At 43.9% G+C, this 22,665-nt stretch overlaps 4 protein-coding genes across 15 annotated transcripts in view; 1 reads left to right on the forward strand and 3 right to left on the reverse strand.

Moving 5' to 3' along the window:
- tbcd (tubulin folding cofactor D) overlaps window positions 1-6,004 on the reverse strand; it is a 116,841-nt gene extending 110,837 nt beyond the window's left edge. For 7 of the 8 annotated variants that reach the window (XR_016486104.1, XR_016486105.1, XM_090197589.1 and 4 more), the window contains exons 1-5: window positions 5,859-5,996; window positions 5,351-5,543; window positions 5,090-5,140; window positions 4,884-4,981; window positions 3,166-3,267 (exon numbers count right to left, since the gene is read on the reverse strand). Coding sequence is in view for 6 of the 8 variants with exons in the window: in XM_090197589.1 (XP_090053715.1) it covers window positions 3,166-3,267; window positions 4,884-4,981; window positions 5,090-5,140; window positions 5,351-5,534 (435 nt within the window). In the remaining 2 variants the exon portion in view is untranslated. Of the gene's footprint in view, window positions 1-3,165; window positions 3,268-4,883; window positions 4,982-5,089; window positions 5,141-5,350; window positions 5,544-5,858 lie in introns of all 8 variants that reach the window. The other variant, XM_090197590.1, reaches the window with a different exon arrangement.
- Window positions 6,005-6,817: 813 nt separating this feature from the next.
- Window positions 6,818-10,008, reverse strand: fn3krp (fructosamine 3 kinase related protein). 3 transcript variants are annotated; one of them, XM_090194298.1, is made up of 5 exons: window positions 9,736-9,988; window positions 8,804-8,955; window positions 8,302-8,393; window positions 7,726-7,799; window positions 6,818-7,442 (listed from the first exon to the last, which is right to left on the reverse strand). In XM_090194298.1, exons 2-5 carry the CDS (start codon window positions 8,944-8,946, stop codon window positions 7,278-7,280), a joined length of 474 nt encoding a protein of 157 aa, XP_090050424.1. In that variant the 5' UTR covers window positions 8,947-8,955; window positions 9,736-9,988; the 3' UTR covers window positions 6,818-7,277.
- A 163-nt stretch (window positions 10,009-10,171) lies between these two features.
- arl16 (ARF like GTPase 16) lies at window positions 10,172-17,297 on the forward strand. Of its 2 annotated transcripts, XM_021625826.3 has the most exons (5): window positions 10,172-10,311; window positions 10,688-10,746; window positions 10,846-10,962; window positions 13,747-13,862; window positions 15,977-17,297. In XM_021625826.3, exons 1-5 carry the CDS (start codon window positions 10,251-10,253, stop codon window positions 16,140-16,142), a joined length of 519 nt encoding a protein of 172 aa, XP_021481501.1. In that variant the 5' UTR covers window positions 10,172-10,250; the 3' UTR covers window positions 16,143-17,297. The 2 variants fall into 2 exon arrangements, with proteins under 2 accessions (XP_021481501.1, XP_090053760.1); XM_090197634.1 differs by lacking the exon at window positions 13,747-13,862 and having other exon boundaries at window positions 15,977-16,468.
- Window positions 17,298-18,945: 1,648 nt separating this feature from the next.
- Window positions 18,946-22,665, reverse strand: part of epn3a (epsin 3a) — a 63,739-nt gene continuing 60,019 nt past the window's right edge. For both annotated transcript variants that reach the window (XM_090197632.1, XM_090197633.1), the window contains one exon: window positions 18,946-22,327. In XM_090197632.1, the coding sequence (XP_090053758.1) occupies window positions 22,038-22,327 (290 nt within the window). In that variant the 3' untranslated portion in view covers window positions 18,946-22,037. The remainder of the gene's footprint in view (window positions 22,328-22,665) is intronic.

A 22,665-nucleotide genomic window follows, 5' to 3' on the forward strand; every position in this document is an offset into this window, starting at 1 on the left:
ACCCCCAAGTCATAAGACTGCTAAATAGTTAGTTAAATAATTAACCAATAGATACCAGGACTATCTGCATTGACCTTTTTTGACTCATCATATATGCTGCTGTTACTGTTAATTATCTACCCTGTTGTCTAGGTGTCTTTATTCCTAGTTATACGTACATATCTACCTCAATTACCTCGTACCTCTGCACATTGACTCAGTACTTGTACCCTGTGTATATAGCGAAGTTATTGACTCAGTACTCGTACCCTGTGTATATAGCATAGTTATTATTGACTCAGTACTCGTACCCTGTGTATATAGCATAGTTATTATAGACTCAGTACTCGTACCCTGTGTATATAGCATAGTTATTATTGACTCAGTACTCGTACCCTGTGTATATAGCATAGTTATTATAGACTCAGTACTCGTACCCTGTGTATATAGCATAGTTATTATTGACTCAGTACTCGTACCCTGTGTATATAGCATAGTTATTATTGACTCAGTACTCGTACCCTGTGTATATAGCATAGTTATTATTGACTCAGTACTCGTACCCTGTGTATATAGCATAGTTATTATAGACTCAGTACTCGTACCCTGTGTATATAGCATAGTTATTATTGACTCAGTACTCGTACCCTGTGTATATAGCATAGTTATTATTGACTCAGTACTCGTACCCTGTGTATATAGCATAGTTATTATTGACTCAGTACTCGTACCCTGTGTATATAGCGAAGTTATTATTGACTCAGTACTCGTACCCTGTGTATATAGCATAGTTATTATTGACTCAGTACTCGTACCCTGTGTATATAGCATAGTTATTATTGACTCAGTACTCGTACCCTGTGTATATAGCATAGTTATTATTGACTCAGTACTCGTACCCTGTGTATATAGCGAAGTTATTATTGACTCAGTACTCGTACCCTGTGTATATAGCATAGTTATTATTGACTCAGTACTCGTACCCTGTGTATATAGCATAGTTATTATTGACTCAGTACTCGTACCCTGTGTATATAGCGAAGTTATCATTGACTCAGTACTCGTACCCTGTGTATATAGCATAGTTATTATTGACTCAGTACTCGTACCCCGTGTATATAGCATAGTTATTATTGACTCAGTACTCGTACCCTGTGTATATAGCATAGTTATTATTGACTCAGTACTCGTACCCTGTGTATATAGCGAAGTTATCGTTACTCATTGTGTAGTTATTATTAGGTGTTTTACTTTATTTTCTCTATTTTCTCTCTGCATTGTTGGGAAGGGCCTGTAAGTCAGCATTTCACTGTAAATCCACACCTGTTGGTAACGAAGCATGTAACCATAACAAGATACAGACAGGGACAATACACAGACAAACATGTCGCTTCATATAATACATTAAACAGCTTGGAAGTCAACCGTTACATCCCTATGGGCCTAATCTAGACAATAAACCGTTACATCCCTATGGGCCTAATCTAGACAATAAACCGTTACATCCCTATGGGCCTAATCTAGACAATAAACCGTTACATCCCTATGGGCCTAATCTAGACAATAAACCGTTACATCCCTATGGGCCTAATCTAGACAATAAACCGTTACATCCCTATGGGCCTAATCTAGACAATAAACCGTTACATCCCTATGGGCCTAATCTAGACAGTAAACCGTTACATCCCTATGGGCCTAATCTAGACAGTAAACCGTTACATCCCTATGGGCCTAATCTAGACAATAAACCGTTACATCCCTATGGGCCTAATCTAGACAATAAACCGTTACATCCCTATGGGCCTAATCTAGACAATAAACCGTTACATCCCTATGGGCCTAATCTAGACAATAAACCGTTACATCCCTATGGGCCTAATCTAGACAATAAACCGTTACATCCCTATGGGCCTAATCTAGACAATAAACCGTTACATCCCTATGGGCCTAATCTAGACAATAAACCGTTACATCCCTATGGGCCTAATCTAGACAATAAACCGTTACATCCCTATGGGCCTAATCTAGACAATAAACCGTTACATCCCTATGGGCCTAATCTAGACAATAAACCGTTACATCCCTATGGGCCTAATCTAGACAATAAACCGTTGAATCCCTATGGGCCTAATCTAGAAAGTAAACAGTTGAATCCCTATGGGCCTAATCTAGAACGTAAACAGTTGAATCCCTATAGGCCTAATCTAGAAAGTAAACAGTTTAATCCCTATGGGCCTAATCTAGAACGTAAACAGTTGAATCCCTATGGGCCTAATCTAGAACGTAAACAGTTGAATCCCTATGGGCCTAATCTAGAACGTAAACAGTTGAATCCCTATGGGCCTAATCTAGAACGTAAACAGTTGAATCCCTATGGGCCTAATCTAGAAAGTAAACAGTTTAATCCCTATGGGCCTAATCTAGAAGGTAAACAGTTGAATCCCTATGGGCCTAATCTAGAACGTAAACAGTTGAATACCTATGGGCCTAATCTAGAAAGTAAACAGTTGAATCCCTATGGGCCTAATCTAGAACGTAAACAGTGGAATCCCTATGGGCCTAATCTAGAAAGTAAACAGTTTAATCCCTATGGGCCTAATCTAGAAGGTAAACAGTTGAATCCCTATGGGCCTAATCTAGAACGTAAACAGTTGAATACCTATGGGCCTAATCTAGAACGTAAACAGTTGAATACCTATGGGCCTAATCTAGAAAGTAAACAGTTGAATCCCTATAGGCCTAATCTAGAAAGTAAACAGTTGAATCCCTATAGGCCTAATCTAGAAAGTAAACAGTTTAATCCCTATGGGCCTAATCTAGAAGGTAAACAGTTGAATCCCTATGGGCCTAATCTAGAAAGTAAACAGTTGAATCCCTATGGGCCTAATCTAGAAGGTAAACAGTTGAATCCCTATAGGCCTAATCTAGAAAGTAAACAGTTGAATCCCTATAGGCCTAATCTAGAAAGCAACAAGAGGGTAAAAATCAATGGATACTCTGCTTATGAATGTGCAATGTAATGTTTATCAATGTATAGTTTATGAAGGTACCCTTCAAGTAAAGGGTTATCCTTCCATTGAGGTCTTGTAACATGAGAAATCAGGGGGTCTAAACATTAGCTACTGGGCTAGGACGTGGTAGGCCCACCTTCTATTGACGACTCGTAACTAAGAAATTCAGGCTCACCTCTGGGTCTCTGGGGTCCTGTCGACACAGGAGGTCCAGGACAGGCTGGACATCAGCCACCTCATGGGGGAAGAGCTGCATGAAGATCTTATACCCTCTCACCTGGCCGAAACAAAAACACCTGAGTTAGAGGAGTCTGCCTTAGAGGAGTCCGTCCCAACTGCTCAGGCTGAGAAAGCTGAGATACCACCACACTTCTAACTGTAGCCAGAGGCCATAGGGTAAGACACCACTGAATCAACACACACATCACACAAACTGAACTCTTACTATCTGTGTGATGATGTAGATGAATCCATCTGTCTGTAGTTACCTTGGAGATAAATCCATCTGTCTGTAGTTACCTTGGAGATGTAGATGAATCTGTCTGTCTGTAGTTACCTTGGAGATGTAGATGAATCTGTCTGTCTGTAGTTACCTTGGAGATGTAGATGAATCTGTCTGTCTGTAGTTACCTTGGAGATGTAGATGAATCTGTCTGTCTGTAGTTACCTTGGAGATGTAGATAAATCCATCTGTCTGTAGTTACCTTGGAGATGTAGATGAATCCACCTGTCTGCAGTTACCTTGGAGATGTAGATGAATCCACCTGTCTGCAGTTACCTTGGAGATGTAGATTAATCCATCTGTCTGCAGTTACCTTGGAGATGTAGATGAATCCATCTGTCTGCAGTTACCTTGGAGATGAATCCATCAGTCTGTAGTTACCTTGGAGATGAATCTGTCTGTCTGTTGTTACCTTGGAGATGAATCCATCTGTCTGTAGTTACCTTGGAGATGTAGATGAATCCGTCTGTCTGTAGTTACCTTGGAGGTGATGTAGATGAATCCATCTGTCTGTAGTTACCTTGGAGATTAATCTGTCTGTCTGTAGTTACCTTGGAGATGATGTAGATGAATCAATCTGTCTGTAGTTACCTTGGAGATGATGTAGAGGAATCCATATGCCTGTAGTTACCTTGAAGATGATGTAGAGGAATCCATCTGCCTGTAGTTACCTTGGAGATTATGTAGAGGAATCCATCTGCCTGTAGTTACCTTGGAGATTATGTAGAGGAATCCATCTGCCTGTAGTTACCTTGGAGATTATGTAGAGGAATCCATCTGCCTGTAGTTACCTTGGAGATGATGTAGAGGAATCCATCTGCCTGTAGTTACCTTGGAGATGATGTAGAGGAATCCATCTGTCTGTAGTTACCTTGGAGATGATGTAGATGAATCCATATGCCTATAGTTACCTTGGAGATGATGTAGAGGAATCCATCTGCCTGTAGTTACCTTGGAGATGATGTAGAGGAATCCATCTGCCTGTATTTACCTTGGAGATGATGTAGATGAATCCATATGCCTGTAGTTACCTTGGAGATGATGTAGAGGAATCCATCTGCCTGTAGTTACCTTGGAGATGATGTAGAGGAATCCATCTGCCTGTATTTACCTTGGAGATGATGTAGAGGAATCCATCTGCCTGTAGTTACCTTGGAGATGATGTAGAGGAATCCATCTGCCTGTAGTTACCTTGGAGATGATGTAGAGGAATCCATCTGCCTGTAGTTACCTTGGAGATGATGTAGAGGAATCCATCTGCCTGTATTTACCTTGGAGATGATGTAGAGGAATCCATCTGTCTGTAGTTACCTTGGAGATGATGTAGATGAATCCATATGCCTGTAGTTACCTTGGAGATGATGTAGATGAATCCATATGCCTGTAGTTACCTTGGAGATGATGTAGAGGAATTTGAAGCCCAGGTGTACCAGTAGAGGAGGAGACTGTTCACTCCTGATGAGCTCCAACAGCAGGTTCAACATCCACTCTGTGGTCACAGGAAAGAAACACTGTCATCATCATGCTATCCTAACAAGCCGATGTTTCACTAAAGCAGAGAATAGCATGTGATGTGCTGTGTGTGTAGTGTTGTTACCCAGATGTGGATCCAGAAGATGGGGCTGCTCCTGATAACGGTCCATTATCACTGTAGAAAAAAAAGAACTGTTCAACATAAAGTTGTTGACTTTTCTTTCACTGCTTATGATTGTGGTATGTCTAAGTTATGAATGTATTAAAACTGATGTCTGTAGGTGGTACACGCATTTAGGCCTAAAGCCCACAGACGGTTCCATGCAAGACTGGATCAATTTGGCCACAACAACATCAGACTAAACATGTAGAGTATGAATCTCACCGAGGAACCTCTCGATGGCTGACTCCAGTGTCACGATGTTCTCGTGAACCACTGGTAGGCTGGAGATCAGGGCTCGAATCTCAGTGCTCTCGGTAAAACCTCCCAAGACACTGGTTTTAGCGATCACCTCGGGCTCCCCGCCGCCGCCTCCATCCTCCCCGGAATCCATGTCGGTCTGGGCCATTATAGATGCCTAGATTACCGGTACATTTCATGCACTTGGTTATATGCATGTCTAATGTCCACTGCTTAAACACACGTCTACATAATAGCTAGCAAGTGTAGCTAGCTTCCCTTGAAGTTTTGATAGCTAGATGAGAAAGGTGTGACTTCTAGCATGGGTGTGTCAATGATTTGCGTTCTATTCATGCCGATACTAGCCAATGATGCTAGCTAACTAGCTAGTGCTGTTGGTTGGCATGTTGCAACAGAAATCAAACAGCATTTGAGTGATCAGTGAACACACACAACTCATACATTTGGTTATCGTAGGCATATGAATGCATACCTGTAGTTGTGAAAATTCTGTCCGGAAAATGTATTATTATAACTTCAGATAATGATGATCACGCAGTGGCCGAGGTCTGTTATCTGTTGTGAAGTTTGCACGTTGCTACACCCTACAGTACGTTATGCGATTGGGGACAAAAAAGCGTTTCGTTAATGAGGGACGCGCCACACCAAAGAGGTTCACGCGTCAGACTTATTCAGAGGTGGAAATATTATCTCACCTCATGTATATTATGAAAATAGAAATAAAAATACACTGAGTCTACAAAACATTAACAACACCTGCTCTTTCCATGACATAGACTGACCAGGTGAATCCAGGTGAAAGCTATGATCCCTTATTGATGTCACCTGTTAAATTCACTTCAATCAGTGTAGATGAAGGAGAGGAGACAGGTTAAACAATATAATTTTTAAGCCTTTGAGACAACTGAGACATGGATTGTGTATCTGTTGCCATTCAGAGGGTGAATGAGCAAGACAAATTTAAGTGCCTTTGAACGGGGTATGGTAGTAGGTGCCAGGCACACCGGTTTGTGTCAAGAACTGCAACGCTGCTGGGTTTTTCACACTCAACAGTTTCCCCTGTGTATCAAGAATGGTCCACCACCCAAAGGACAGCCAACTGGACACAACTGTGGGAAGCATTGGAGTCAACATCAGTCAGTATCCCTGTGGAACACATTTGACACCTTGTAGAGTCCGTGGCCTGGCGAATTGAGGCTGTCCTGGGGGGCAAAAGGGGGGACGCAACTCAATATTAGGAAGGTGTTCTTAATGTTTTGTAAACTCAGTGTATAGTGCCCTTTATTAGGTCATTGTCCTTACTGAGGTTTTCAAACCGTAGTGTATATTGGTCACGAAACAGGAAGTACAGTACTTTATTTAGCATTGCATTCTTAGTGTTAACACAGCTTTTAACAAAGCTGACTGTTACAACTCAAACAGATCACAACCTTGCTTGCTGTTATGTTTATTTAAGCAAATGGATGTGCAATACTCTATGTTTCGTCTCACACTAGAGCATTAAAATCACTTCTGCTTTCAAACAGCTGTGGAATGTTAGCGCAAACATTTTTTTTATTCTTCAAGCATTTCAAGATAAAGAGGAATATGGAATGGGTTTTCGTGGAATCTCTCTTCTATACCATAGGATCATAGTTGTCTTGTTTCTTGCATTTCGAAATACCTAATATTATGACCCAAAAATTATTTGTTCCCTTCTGGATGGAAGACTGTGAGGTCATTCAAGCTGGTCAGTGTCATTGGTGTGTCTATGTTTTACAGAGCATTATGGGTAGTGTAGTTGTACATCATGCTACTGGTACATATATGATCAGTGGTCAGTATTTGACCAGATCCTTCATGATCCTCAGCGAGGACCCTCTGTATCCTCCACCAAAGTGATTCCAGTGGTTCAGATAGTGGAACAGTTGATACAGCTGATTCCTCTTCTCAAACCCCGGGGCCTTGGGGATCTTGTTGTGGTACCCAGAGTAGAAGGAGTCGCTGAACCCTCCGAACATCCCGGCGATGCCCAGCTCGTACTCAGCGTGGCCATAGAAGGAGGCCACTCATTCTCCTGATGAGAGAGAGAGAGAGAGACAAAGAGAGGTTAGAAAGTGGAACTCTGATAAAAGTCATTAAAAATAGGCAATTTTTCTCATCCAGTTGGTCTTTAAATCCCATGGTGAAGGCACAGAGACATTGATGGTTTAACCAGACTTGGAGCTGTATATAGAGTGTGGACCTATCTTTATTTAGATTGATAACATACATTTTAAATCCCACGTTACCACATATTCCAGTCTCGTATTCACTAGTGGGGAAAGGTGGAAATCTAGATCTGTTGCATAGTAGCTCACCTGAGGGAGGTATCCACAGCAAGTGGGAACCTGGAACCCAAACTGGTCAATGACAGGAACATCAGCTCCTTTTCCTGTGTACATTTAAATGACAGGAACATCAGCTCCTTTTCCTGTTTACATTTAAATGACAGGAACATCAACTCATTTTCCTGTTTACATTTAAATGACAGGAACACTAGGTCCTTTTCCTGTTTACATTTAAATGACAGGAACACTAGGTCCTTTTCCTGTTTACATTTAAATGACAGGAACACTAGGTCCTTTTCCTGTTTACATTTAAATGACAGGAACACTAGGTCCTTTTCCTGTTTACATTTAAATGACAGGAACATTAGGTCCTTTTCCTGTTTACATTTAAATGACAGGAACACTAGGTCCTTTTCCTGTTTACATTTAAATGACAGGAACATCAGGTCCTTTTTCCATATCCATTTAGTAGAGTGGTGAGTGAAGGCATGCAGTAGTCTGATGTTATATATGTGAGAAAGTTACACTTCTAAACTGTTTTAAACTGTATGAATTGTTTTACCCCAAAATCAATCAATCAATCAATCAATGGACTAGGTGAGTTACCAACTGTCTGCTGTTCCTTGTTCTGTCTGTCCCTGCGTATCTGGTTGTGTAGGTGCAGGTCAGCCAGACGCTCTCCCAGCTGCTTAGAGTGCCTGGGGGAATCCATCGGACAATCATTAACACACTCAATCATCACAATAAAGTCTGACATAACAATAATACTTTACTAATACATACAGAAGAAGAACAACAGGAAGAAGAAGAACAGGAAGGAGAAGAAGATAAAGGAAGAAGATGAAGAAGAAGAAGAAGAAGATAAAGGAAGAAGAAGATAAAGGAAGAAGAAGAATATTAAGAAAGAAGATGAAGATAAAGGAAGAAGAAGAAGAACAGGAAGAAGATGAACAACAGGAAGAAGAAGAACAGGAAGAAGATGAAGATAAAGGAAGAAGATGAAGAAGAAGAAGATGAAGAAGATAAAGGAAGAAGATGAAGAACAGGAAGGAGAAGGAAAGAAAGGTCAAAGACGTGTATTAAACAGTGTATGAGGAGATCCTCTTACCTGCTGAGACCCCTCATGTCAACATGTTCCATGACGAACACAGCCCCTCCTGTATCCAGCTCTATCACCTTGACAGGCTTGGGGACCTTCACTGTGTCTGTCATGACGATGGCTTCCAAGCTAGCCAACTCCCCATCAAACATACGCTTCGCCTGGGGGACGAGTATAAGACATGTGATGATCATCATGACATTGACCAAGGAATTATTCCATACCTTTGTGATGAAATGTATTGTACAGAAAAAGTGATGACACCAGAGGAGGCTGCTGGGGGGAGGATGGCTCATAATAATGGCTGAAATGGAGTTTAATGGCTGGAATGGAGTGGATGGTATCAAACGCATGGTATATACATTTGATGCCGTTCCATTAACTCCATTCCGGCCATTATTATGAGCTGTCCTCCCTTCAGCAGCCTCCACGGGACTACACCTACCATGGAAGTAGTCTAGCAGCCTCCACGGGACTACACCTACCATGGAAGTCGTCTAGCAGCCTCCACGGGACTACACCTACCATGGAAGTAGTCTAGCAGCCTCCACGGGACTACACCTACCATGGAAGTAGTCTAGCAGCCTCCACGGGACTACACCTACCATGGAACTAGTCTAGCAGTTCATGACTTTTCAGCGGTCAAGATTAGGACTGCCCATCACATAAAACCCTCCAGCTCTGTGCACAACAACAGCGCTCTGATTTCGACCATCACATGACTGGATGGCTCTATTGTGAATCCTAATCCTTTGCTCTCAGAGTGCTGACTACTGTAATTCATTTGATGGCGTGTAGCCAAATAGCCTGCAACAAAATATGGTTTGATATTTCTAACAAATGATCCTTATTAGGCTACTATTTTACAGTGCTAATCTATTTTGAGTGACTTCATATGTCAATGTAAAGGCATGCAGTATGAAGTAAATTAAGAACCTGACTCTTGTGGTTGATCTTGACAAACACTCCCCCGTGGTCAGTGTCAAAGCTCTGTCCCTGGCTGATACAACCTCCTCCAGAATGGCCAGTTGACTTCAGCATGGATGTTCCCAGCTCCTTCTTTAGCTGAGCTTCCATGGCTGTTCTCCAAGATGCTCTCCAAACGCTTGAAGAAGAACCTATTGTTCTTATTTGACTCCCAAACTTCTTTAGGGTTGACTCCCACTCCTGTAGCTGTCTGTTTTATGTTTTGACAACTGGGTGGAAGAAGGCGTGGCTTGTTTTCGAAGGAACGGAAGTGATTCAATGTTTTGGTTCCGGGTCCGTCGGTGATGAAATAACTAATGAGAAATTGGATTTGCAAAGATTTGCTTCTTATTTGTGCAAACATAGCAACTAAAGTTGATCATATGAGCGTCGCCATGGTGTCAAAGTAAGCTGCAGAGGCTTGCTTGCTAGCTAGCTAACTAGTCTCGACAAGTTTGATACGGATCAAGTCTTTGTTGGTTTATACGAAATGTGTTTGCTGCTCGGTGCCACCGGTGTTGGAAAAACTCTTCTCTTGAAACGTTTACAGAATATCCTTTAAAATTAACCAGCATTGAGATTGATTTAGTGTGCCTTTCAAATTAACCAGCATTGAGATTGATTTAGCAAGCAAACAAGATAATAAGCTAACGTTTGCGAGCTAGCAATTATGACCATGGATGCGTCTCAATAATCTGTGGCTTCCTTTCCTCGTATCCTCTTCTTCCTCTCCTTCATCTGATGACAGTTTTCCAATACACATCCACCTTATTCTTCTTCTCACCTATCCTGTGTTTTAATATCAGTGCGAATGAAGAAGGAGAAGAGACTTGAGAAGAATCAGCCCATGTCTCACTTCAATATGTATCTTCAGAGTACATTTCCATGCTACAGTGTCTATTTTATCACCCTTAACAGACTATTAACAGCTCAGTGTGAGAGATGGCACAACTGATTTAGGGGAACCCCCTGTTACTCTACCTACGGTGAGTCCATTTGGTATTCACCACAGTGATTGTTGTGTCAGTCACCATTTGAGGGTGTCTTAAACAGAAAGGGTACTATTATGTCTCCCTCTGTTACAGGTGGGCACCAACCTGACAGACCTGACTCTGAAGAGGAAGAGGGTGACTGTGAGAGAGCTGGGAGGCTGTATGAGTCCTATCTGGCCCAGTTACTATACGGACTGCTCCTCTGTCATCGTGAGTCCAGAACCACATACATACAGTGTATAAGTCTCCCCGAGGAGCGCAGCTGTCTAAGGCACTACAGTCCCTGGTGCGAATCCAGGATGTATCGCATCCGGCTGTGATTGGGAGTCCCATAAGGCGGCGCATAATTGGCCCAGCATCGTCTGGGTTTGGCAGTGGTCGGCCGTCATTGTAAATAAGAATTTGTTCTTAACTGACTTGCCTAGTTAAATAAATGTTAAATAAAAAAGTTGAGTTAATATATCTACTCTGAAGAAGAAGAGGGTGACTGTGAGCGAGCTGGGGTGGGTCAATACATCTCTCTTATTGTCCATAGACATTTTATGAATTAAACCTTTACACATTCAGGTTTGTCAAATTGAAATCAAATATCTTTAGCAAGAGCACCCTAGTCCAACATGGCAGCAGCATGAGAACCACGTCATGACTTCTATACAGGAAGACGACGTTCCTCTCAATTTGGAAATAATTCCTTGTAAATGTTCAGAATAACCTCAATAATACTTTGTACACATATTCCATCGATGGTTTAAGTTTAATGCAAAAATAGTCAATATTTCTATATGATTAATAAGCAAAGCTTCTCTGATCAGAAATAGAGATCAACCAGAGGTATGAACAGGCTAATATCACTGCACTACACGGTAGACCATCAGCCCACTAAACTGGGAGATCAACCAGAGGTATGAACAGGCTAATATCACTGCACTACACGGTAGACCATCAGCCCACTGAACTGGGAGATCAACCAGAGGTATGAACAGGCTAATATCACTACACTACACACGGTAGACCATCAGCCCACTAAACTGGGAGATCAACCAGGGGTATGAACAGGCTAATATCACTACAGTACACAGTAGACCATCAGCCCACTAAACTGGGAGATCAACCAGGGGTATGAACAGGCTAATATCACTACACTACACACGGTAGACCATCAGCCCACTAAACTGGGAGATCAACCAGGGGTATGAACAGGCTAATATCACTGCACTACACGGTAGACCATCAGCCCACTAAACTGGGAGATCAACCACTGCAGTACACGGTAGACCATCAGCCCACTAAACTGGGAGATCAACCAGAGGTATGAACAGGCTAATATCACTGCACTACACGGTAGACCATCAGCCCACTAAACTGGGAGATCAACCACTGCAGTACACGGTAGACCATCAGCCCACTAAACTGGGAGATCAACCAGAGGTATGAACAGGCTAATATCACTGCACTACACGGTAGACCATCAGCCCACTAAACTGGGAGATCAACCAGAGGTATGAACAGGCTAATATCACTGCACTACACGGTAGACCATCAGCCCACTAAACTGGGAGATCAACCAGAGGTATGAACAGGCTAATATCACTGCACTACACGGTAGACCATCAGCCCACTAAACTGGGAGATCAACCAGAGGTATGAACAGGCTAATATCACTACAGTATACAGTAGACCATCAGCCCACTAAACTGGGAGATCAACCAGGGGTATGAACAGGCTAATATCACTACAGTACATGGTAGACCATCAGCCCACTAAACTGGGAGATCAACCAGAGGTATGAACAGGCTAATATCACTGCACTACACGGTAGACCATCAGCCCACTAAACTGGGAGATCAACCAGAGGTACGAACAGGCTAATATCACTGCACTACACGGTAGACCATCAGCCCACTAAACTGGGAGATCAACCAGAGGTACGAACAGGCTAATATCACTGCACTACACGGTAGACCATCAGCCCACTAAACTGGGAGATCAACCAGAGGTATGAACAGGCTAATATCACTACAGTATACAGTAGACCATCAGCCCACTAAACTGGGAGATCAACCAGGGGTATGAACAGGCTAATATCACTACAGTATACAGTAGACCATCAGCCCACTAAACTGGGAGATCAACCAGGGGTATGAACAGGCTAATATCACTGCACTACACGGTAGACCATCAGCCCACTAAACTGGGAGATCAACCAGAGGTATGAACAGGCTAATATCACTGCACTACACGGTAGACCATCAGCCCACTAAACTGGAAGATCAACCAGAGGTATGAACAGGCTAATATCACTGCACTACACGGTAGACCATCAGCCCACTAAACTGGGAGATCAACCAGAGGTATGAACAGGCTAATATCACTACACTACACACGGTAGACCATCAGCCCACTAAACTGGGAGATCAACCAGAGGTATGAACAGGCTAATATCACTGCACTACACGGTAGACCATCAGCCCACTAAACTGGGAGATCAACCAGAGGTATGAACAGGCTAATATCACTACACTACACACGGTAGACCATCAGCCCACTAAACTGGGAGATCAACCAGAGGTATGAACAGGCTAATATCACTGCACTACACGGTAGACCATCAGCCCACTAAACTGGGAGATCAACCAGAGGTATGAACAGGCTAATATCACTGCACTACACGGTAGACCATCAGCCCACTGAACTGGGAGATCAACCAGAGGTATGAACAGGCTAATATCACTGCACTACACGGTAGACCATCAGCCCACTAAACTGGGAGATCAACCAGAGGTATGAACAGGCTAATATCACTGCACTACACGGTAGACCATCAGCCCACTGAACTGGGAGATCAACCAGAGGTATGAACAGGCTAATATCACTACACTACACGGTAGACCATCAGCCCACTAAACTGGGAGATCATCTGTGCATTCTGCATCATTTCAGGCTTGTCGACTGCAGGCATTTAAAATCAAATCATTGTGTTTGTTCTCTATATAGTTCATGGTGGACTCTGCTAACACCACCCAGATCTCGTCGTCCTGTATCCAGCTCCTGTCTGTCCTCTCTGCTGAACCTCTCCACACAGCCTCTGTCCTGGTTATCTTCAACAAGAGGTCCTGCCTGTAGTAACACACTACACTGCACATTCTCTGGCCAAGATCACAGTGGATTTTTGAGACAAAACATTCAGATAGAAACGTAATGAATAGATGTGACACGATCCCTTATTCTCTACATGACAGACAATCAGGTTCTGTTCAGCAAAATACAGTTCTATCTGAATGTTTTTGCAACATTGCACCTTACTGGACAGACTCCTGGCTACGAACCAGACGTACAGTCAGGAGGTCCATAAATATTTGGACATTGAACAAGTTATCATTTTGGCTCTGTACGCCACCACATTGGATTTGAAAGGAAACAATCTATATGAGCTGAACGTGCAGACTTTCATCTTTAATTTGTTGCCAGGTTGTAAATGAGAACTTGTTCTCAACTTGCCTCCCTGGTTAAATAAAGGTGAAATAAAATACAAAATTTGAAGGTATTTACCTCCAAATCAGGTGAACGGTGTAGGAATTATACCACTTTTTATATGTGGTGCCCCCCCCCCCCCCCCCCCAATTTTAGGGGCTCAACAGTAATTGGACAAATGTAACAATCATCAATTAAATTGTGAGTTTTAATACTTGGTGGCAACTCCTTTGCCGTCAATGACTGCCTGAAGTCTGGAACCCATAGACATCCCCAGATGCTGTGTTTCTTCCCTGGTGATGCTCTGCCAGGGCTTTACTGTAGCTGTCTTCAGTTCCTGCTCGTTCTTGGGGTGTTTTGCCTTCAGCAAGTGAAATACATGCTCAATTTGATTCAGGTCAAGGTGATTGAGTTGGCCATTGCAGAACATTCCACTTCTTTGCCTTAAAAAAAAGTGTTGGGTTGCTTTCGCAGTATGCTTCGGGTCATTGTCCATCTGCACTGTCAAGCACCGTCCAATGAGTTCTAAAGCATTTGGCTGAATCTGGGCAGATAATAACATTAGCCCTAAACCATTCAGAATGAATCCTGTTGCTTTTGTCAGCAGTCACATCATCAATAAATACAAGGGAACCAGTTCCATTAGCAGCCATACATGCCCACACCATAACACCACCTCCACCATGCTTCACAGATGAGGTGGTATGCTTCAGATCATGAGCAGTTCCTTCCCTTCTCCATACTCTTCTCTTCCCATCATTCTGGTACAAGTTGATCTTTGTCTCATCTGTCCGATGGACGTTGTTCCAGAACTGTCCAGACTTTTTTTTAGATGTTGTTTGGCCAACTCTAATCTGGTCTTTCTGTTTATGAGGCTTACCAATGGTTTACATCTTGTGATAAACCGTCTGTATTTACTCTGGTGAAGTCTTCTCTTGAATGTTGACTCTGACACAGATACACCTGCCTCCTGGAGGGTGTTCTTCATCTGGTCAACTGTTGTGAAGGGGTTTTTCTTCACCAGGGAAGGAATCCTTCTGTCATCCACCACAGTTGTTTTCTGTGGTCTTCTGGTGTTCCGGAGCTCACCAGTGTGTTCTTTCTCTTTAAGAATGTACCAAATAGTTGCTTTGTTCACACCTAATGTTCTAATCTCTCTGATGGGTTTGTTTATAGATTATTCAGCCTTGCTTCACTGGCAGTGACAGCTCTCTGGACTTCGTATTGAGGGTTAACAGCAACAGATTGCAAATGCCACACTTGAAATCAACTCTAGACCTTTTTATCGGCTTACTGGTAAATAAACGAATGAGGGAATAACACACACCTGTCCATGGAACAGCTGAGCAGCCAATTGTCCAACTACTGTTTGGTAAAGACCCTCAAATTAAAGCTGAACGTCTGCACTTTCAGCTCATCTTCATAATCTAATTTCAAACTCCAAAATGCTGCGCTAGACAGCTACAATAATAATAACTTGGTCAATGTCCAAATATTTATGGACCTGACTGTGTCCAATTCCTCCCAATATACTCCCACATTAAATGCCCCCCCACCCCCCACGCGTTGCATGACTATCAACAAACTGTTTCTCTCCCTCCCTGATTGACTGATTGTCATCCCGCTCTTCCCCTCGGGACCTCCATTGTACCATGAGTCTAGTAGAGATAAACTTTATTTGCCTCCTTTACATAAATGAAACAAATGCAAATGCAAATGTCTTAACCCTTTCTCCATCCCACCCTTCCTCCAGGGACCTCCCTTGTACCATGAGTCTCGTAGAGATGATGTCACTGTTCAGGATGGATGACATCATCGCCTCTGCCACCCAGCCAATCACGACCGTGGAACTGAGCGCTCGTTCCGGCCAGGGACTCCAGGAGGTGTTGGGCTGGCTGGACTCCACCCTAACTGACTGACAAGAGTGATGTCATAGAAGCATCTTCCTACCAGGAAGCAGTTCCTCATTGCTGGTGCTTTCAAGACAACTGGGAACTCTGGGAAAAAATACGAGGTCAAATCATGACGTCAGTGATTTTCAGGTCAGAAAGTCGGTGCTGTAGGAGGCCCGAGTTCCCGAGTTGGAATTTCAAGTTGGATGACCGTAAAAAAAATAACAGTTATCTTGAACGCACTGAAGTCAGAGATTTCTGAGTTCCCAGTTGCTTTGAACGCACTGAGGTCAGAGATTTCTGAGTTCCCAGTTGCTTTGAACGCACTGAGGTCAGAGATTTCTGAGTTCCCAGTTGCTTTGAACGCACTGAAGTCAGAGATTTCTGAGTTCCCAGTTGCTTTGAACGCAGCATAAGTGACGTCATTGTCACGGAACTTGGAATGATGTCACCGCCAACTGGAAAGTGAGGGTGTGCCGTATCTCACGCCGTCACACATGAATCCTGTTGGCAAGAAGATGTCCTCATCCTCATGATCTCAGCACACCAAGAATGATGCTGTCATTCACATGGCATCACGTCTTATTGAGGAGGCCTGATATGAATGGCATCACCTCTTATTGAGGAGGCCTGATATGAATGGCATCACATCTTATTGAGGAGGCCTGTTATGAATGCTTTTATGGCTGGAATATCATGCCTGTATTTATTGTCAGCATTCTGTATAGAGTATCTGTATAGATACTGTATAGAGTATCTGTATAGAGTATCTGTATAGATACTGTATCTACCAGCAGTTGTTTTTAAAGGCTGAGGGAGAACACTGTTATACAATTTGGTTAAAGTATTTCCAAACAGGGAAATGCATAATCATGTGTGCAGTAGTGTCCTCGATGTAGCCTAACTATGCTGGAGTAGTGTCCTCGATGTAGCCTAACTATACTGGAGTAGTGTCCTCGATGTAGCCTAACTATACTGGAGTAGTGTCCTCGATGTAGCCTAACTATGCTGGAGTAGTGTCCTCGATGTAGCCTAACTATACTGGAGTAGTGTCCTCGATGTAGCCTAACTATACTGGAGTAGTGTCCTCGATGTAGCCTTACTATACTGGAGTAGTGTCCTCGATGTAGCCTTACTATACTGGAGTAGTGTCCTCGATGTAGCCTAACTATACTGGAGTAGAAATACAGTAACTGTCATATAGGTGTGTGGAAATACAGTAACTGTCATACAGGTGTGTGGAAATACAGTAACTGTCATATAGGTGTGTGGAAATACAGTAACTGTCATATAGGTGTGTGGAAATACAGTAACTGTCATACAGGTGTGTGGAAATACAGTAACTGTCATATAGGTGTGTGGAAATACAGTAACTGTCATACAGGTGTGTGGAAATACAGTAACTGTCATATAGGTGTGTGGAAATACAGTAACTGTCATACAGGTGTGTGGAAATACAAAAACTGTCATATAGGTGTGTGGAAATACAGTAACTGTCATACAGGTGTGTGGAAATACAGTAACTGTCATATAGGTGTGTGGAAATACAGTAACTGTCATACAGGTGTGTGGAAATACAATAACTGTCATATAGGTGTGTGGAAATACAGTAACTGTCATACAGGTGTGTGGAAATACAGTAACTGTCATACAGGTGTGTGGAAATACAGTAACTGTCATATAGGTGTGTGGAAATACAGTAACTGTCATACAGGTGTGTGGAAATACAGTAACTGTCATACAGGTGTGTGGAAATACAGTAACTGTCATATAGGTGTGTGGAAATACAGTAACTGTCATACAGGTGTGTGGAAATACAGTAACTGTCATATAGGTGTGTGGAAATACAGTAACTGTCATATAGGTGTGTGGAAATACAGTAACTGTCATACAGGTGTGTAGAAATACAGTAACTGTCATATAGGTGTGTGGAAATACAGTAACTGTCATAAGTGTGTGGAAATACAGTAACTGTCATAAGTGTGTGGAAATACAGTAACTGTCATACAGGTGTGTGGAAATACAATAACTGTCATATAGGTGTGTGGAAATACAGTAACTGTCATATAGGTGTGTGGAAATAGAGTAACTGTCATATAGGTGTGTGGAAATACAGTAACTGTCATATAGGTGTGTGGAAATACAGTAACTGTCATATAGGTGTGTGGAAATACAGTAACTGTCATACAGGTGTGTGGAAATACAGTAACTGTCATACAGATGTGTGGAAATACAGTAACTGTCATACAGGTGTGTGGAAATACAGTAACTGTCATATAGGTGTGTGGAAATACAGTAACTGTCATAAGTGTGTGGAAATACAGTAACTGTCATATAGGTGTGTGGAAATACAGTAACTGTCATACAGGTGTGTGGAAATACAATAACTGTCATATAGGTGTGTGGAAATAGAGTAACTGTCATATAGGTGTGTGGAAATACAGTAACTGTCATATAGGTGTGTGGAAATACAGTAACTGTCATATAGGTGTGTGGAAATACAGTAACTGTCATACAGATGTGTGGAAATACAGTAACTGTCATACAGGTGTTTGGCCTCCGGGGGGCAGACAGACATTGTGTAGAAAAGTCAACTCTTTGAAGAATGTGCTTCTCTAAGCATTCAATATGTAGAAACATTCCATTATAAAGTGTTTGATATTACAATCTAGCTAGGCATATATTATATATATATATATATATTACACACAGTCATGTATTAACAGATGTAAAAAGGTTGAATGGTATCAAGTCAAGAAATATAGTATTGATCAACATGATCATGAAATAAAAGCTGTAAAATATGAATGAATGCAGATGCCAGGTGTCGTTATTAGTTCATCATAGCCTTATATTTGACGATGACAATCAGTGTTTCACAAGTAATGATCACAGCAATGAGAGAGGGAAAATAATCATGATATCAATTCATACATTCTAATATGCGTTGCTTTATAGGGGTCGAATGCTAACTTCCTAACTTCCACCGAATTCAATTGAATTTCCACTTCTCCCCATTGACATCAATGCAAAACTCAACTTGAAGTGAGAGCGTTAGGATTTGCCCCGCTATAGTGAGTCCTGCAGTGGTTCCGGTCTCTAAGAAAAGCAGATTTCACTCAGTTATCCCTCAAAAGGGGGCCCTCCAGTTCAATACAACACACTAGAACTACCTTAGAATCTCTCTCGCCATCAGCGCAGTTCCATTCCAACAGCAAACCATCCTTTTACACGAGAACCCAGTCAGACGGAGCCTTACTAGGCCCAATGTAACAAAAAGGAAACGTAAAAACTCAAGTGTTCATTATGTGGATGGGGGTTGGCTGGCGTCTCATCATCGCCGTGGAATGTTCTATGCCCGTTCTCAGAAATCGGAGTTGTAGTCGGCGCTAGGAATCATCATCGGGAACATTTGCAGATAGAAGTTGATTGAACAGAGCCGACACGCTTCCCTTATTCTATCTGGTTGACAATCATATCTGTTCTATATGATACATTTCTATCTGAGTTACAGTCTGTGCTGGGAAACGTTTTGAACAGATAGAAATAGATTGAATAGAGCCGACACGCTTCCCCTATTCTATCTGGCAGACAATTATATCTGTTCTACATGATACATTTCTATCTGAGCATTCTGTAACGTTACATCCTCCTGAACAGACTTGTCTGAGTTATCCCCTGGGGCATCATGGGAGAGATAATAGGAGAGAAAGAGCCAACCAATGAAAGCAGTCCAGAGAGCGGATCGACCAATCAGCATAGAGCAGTGCGGCAGGAACAGTGGGCGTCCTGTCCCAGTGCATTGTGGTCCGTCGGTCGGAGAGATAAGCAGGCATATCTGGTGTACAATCAGTTCAGTGCTGGATCAGGAGCAACAGTGAGGAGCCAATCAAACTAAAGTATGCAGCAGAGTGGGCGGGGCATGTGACTAGGTAAGAAGCAGTTGGAAAAGCAGTTAACTAACCTGGTCCCAGATCAGTTTCTGCTGTATAGCCAATGACCCATAGGAGTTGGCAGGACAGCACAAACAGATCTGAGACCAGGTTAGTGCAGACACACTCACTCTGTAAAGTATTGCTAATTACTTTAAGATGGAAACATCTTCACCTACTGTGCTTTCTATAGCGGAGGATGAGCTTGGGCATCGGCGTGTATGTACAGTATCTGTCATGGCTTAGGATTAGGTTACTATAGACCTAAACACGTTCTGGGAATATTCTCTTTCTTTCTACCTCTCGTTCATCCTGCATCACTCTCTTCAGCAGAGAGGAGTAACAGGACAGGTTGTGGTAGAGCAGACCCGAGCAGAGGCAGTAGCCTCCATCACTCTCTTCAGCAGAGAGGAGTAACAGGACAGGTTGTGGTAGAGCAGACCCGAGCAGAGGCAGTAGCCTCCATCACTCTCTTCAGCAGAGAGGAGTAACAGGACAGGTTGTGGTAGAGCAGACCCGAGCAGAGGCAGAGGCCTCCATCACTCTCTTCAGCAGAGAGGAGTAACAGGACAGGTTGTGGTAGAGCAGACCCGAGCAGAGGCAGAGGCCTCCATCACTCTCTTCAGCAGAGAGGAGTAACAGGACAGGTTGTGGTAGAGCAGACCCGAGCAGAGGCAGTAGCCTCCATCACTCTCTTCAGCAGAGAGGAGTAACAGGACAGGTTGTGGTAGAGCAGACCCGAGCAGAGGCAGAGGCCTCCATCACTCCCTTCAGCAGAGAGGAGTAACAGGACAGGTTGTGGTAGAGCAGACCCGAGCAGAGGCAGAGGCCTCCATCACTCCCTTCAGCAGAGAGGAGTAACAGGACAGGTTGTGGTAGAGCAGACCCGAGCAGAGGCAGTAGCCTCCATCACTCTCTTCAGCAGAGAGGAGTAACAGGACAGGTTGTGGTAGAGCAGACCCGAGCAGAGGCAGTAGCCTCCATCACTCTCTTCAGCAGAGAGGAGTAACAGGACAGGTTGTGGTAGAGCAGACCCGAGCAGAGGCAGTAGCCTCCATCACTCTCTTCAGCAGAGAGGAGTAACAGGACAGGTTGTGCTAGAGCAGACCCGAGCAGAGGCAGAGGCCTCCATCACTCCCTTCAGCAGAGAGGAGTAACAGGACAGGTTGTGGTAGAGCAGACCCGAGCAGAGGCAGAGGCCTCCATCACTCCCTTCAGCAGAGAGGAGTAACAGGACAGGTTGTGGTAGAGCAGACCCGAGCAGAGGCCTCCATCACTCTCTTCAGCAGAGAGGAGTAACAGGACAGGTTGTGGTAGAGCAGACCCGAGCAGACTCTCTTCAGCAGAGAGGAGTAACAGGACAGGTTGTGGTAGAGCAGACCCGAGCAGAGGCAGAGGCCTCCATCACTCTCTTCAGCAGAGAGGAGTAACAGGACAGGTTGTGGTAGAGCAGACCCGAGCAGAGGCAGAGGCCTCCATCACTCTCTTCAGCAGAGAGGAGTAACAGGACAGGTTGTGGTAGAGCAGATCGTAGCAGAGGAAGCAATCTAAGCGTTACAGTACTATAGCCCATAGAAAAACAACAACAAAATAACAACTTAAGGGGATTATCAGTTCTGTCTGAATTCCAGTTGTTGAGTTTTGAGGTTAGATTGACAGAAAATAACCTAATAAGCGTCATTTCTATTTCCTCTGTTCCATCCACCAGAGTTAGAGGACAGACAGACCAACATGAATGCCGGCCGTGCGACAGCTGGGTGGGCGTCCTGTCACATCTGACTACAAAACATCGACCGTCATTTTGTATAAATTTCTCAGCGATTCGTGGACGCCCAGCAGGACACCGCTCGTGGACAGCCAGCAGGACACCGCTCGTGGACACCCAGCAGGACACCGCTCGTGGACACCCAGCAGGTGTTCTACTGCGCATGGCAGAAGTTGGTGTTGGTCTATCTTCCATCTTAGCGGTTTCAGTTCAGCTGGACAGACATCACAGGAAGGGATTCTGACTGTGCTGCTCTCCCAGAGACGAGATGGAGGAAAGAGGTAACAGGGGCTGTGGCAGCCCAGGTATATCCAGGGCTCCATGGGTGGGCTGGGTGAGGGAGGAGGGCAGGCTGGCCGGCTGGTGGCTGGCGGGCAGAGGCAGAGAAGCACTGTAGGGCAGGGAGGGAGGACCGGAGGGGGGGACGGGGGACGTGGAGCTGGGACGCATCTGATTCAGAGTGAGACGAGGCTGTTCACTCTGGAACGGGTTGAGGGGAGATGGAGTACTCAGACCTGGAGGGGGAAGGAGATAGGGGAGGAGAGAGAGCAGGGGGGGAAGGAGATAGGGGAGGAGAGAGAGCAGGGGGGGAAGGAGATAGGGGAGGAGAGAGAGCAGGGGGGGAGGAGATAGGGGAGGAGAGAGAGCAGGGGGGGAGGAGATAGGGGAGGAGAGAGAGCAGGGGGGGAAGGAGATAGGGGAGGAGAGAGAGCAGGGGGGGAAGGAGATAGGGGAGGAGAGAGAGCAGGGGGGGAAGGAGATAGGGGAGGAGAGAGAGCAGGGGGGGAGGAGATAGGGTAGGAGAGAGAGCAGGGGGGGGAGGAGATAGGGGAGGAGAGAGAGCAGGGGGGGG

Source organism: Oncorhynchus mykiss, chromosome 13 (genome assembly GCF_057628025.1).
Source record: "Oncorhynchus mykiss isolate SJ-2025 chromosome 13, ASM5762802v1, whole genome shotgun sequence".
In the NCBI taxonomy this organism is placed as follows: domain Eukaryota; kingdom Metazoa; phylum Chordata; class Actinopteri; order Salmoniformes; family Salmonidae; genus Oncorhynchus; species Oncorhynchus mykiss.

Excerpts from the sequence above, each read along its gene's own strand:
- arl16 (XM_021625826.3), top strand. The coding sequence starts at position 10,251 with ATGTGTTTGCTGCTCGGTGCCACCGGTGTTGGAAAAACTCTTCTCTTG. Across the intron at positions 10,312-10,687 it reads TCTCTTGAAACGTTTACAGA|AGCTCAGTGTGAGAGATGGC; the intron begins ATATCCTTTAAA and ends CAGACTATTAAC. Across the intron at positions 13,863-15,976 it reads CTGGTTATCTTCAACAAGAG|GGACCTCCCTTGTACCATGA; the intron begins GTCCTGCCTGTA and ends CCCTTCCTCCAG.
- fn3krp (XM_090194298.1), bottom strand. The coding sequence starts at position 8,946 with ATGTTTGATGGGGAGTTGGCTAGCTTGGAAGCCATCGTCATGACAGAC. Across the intron at positions 8,394-8,803 it reads GACATGAGGGGTCTCAGCAG|GCACTCTAAGCAGCTGGGAG; the intron begins GTAAGAGGATCT and ends GGATTCCCCCAG. Across the intron at positions 7,443-7,725 it reads GCTGTGGATACCTCCCTCAG|GAGAATGAGTGGCCTCCTTC; the intron begins GTGAGCTACTAT and ends CTCTCTCATCAG.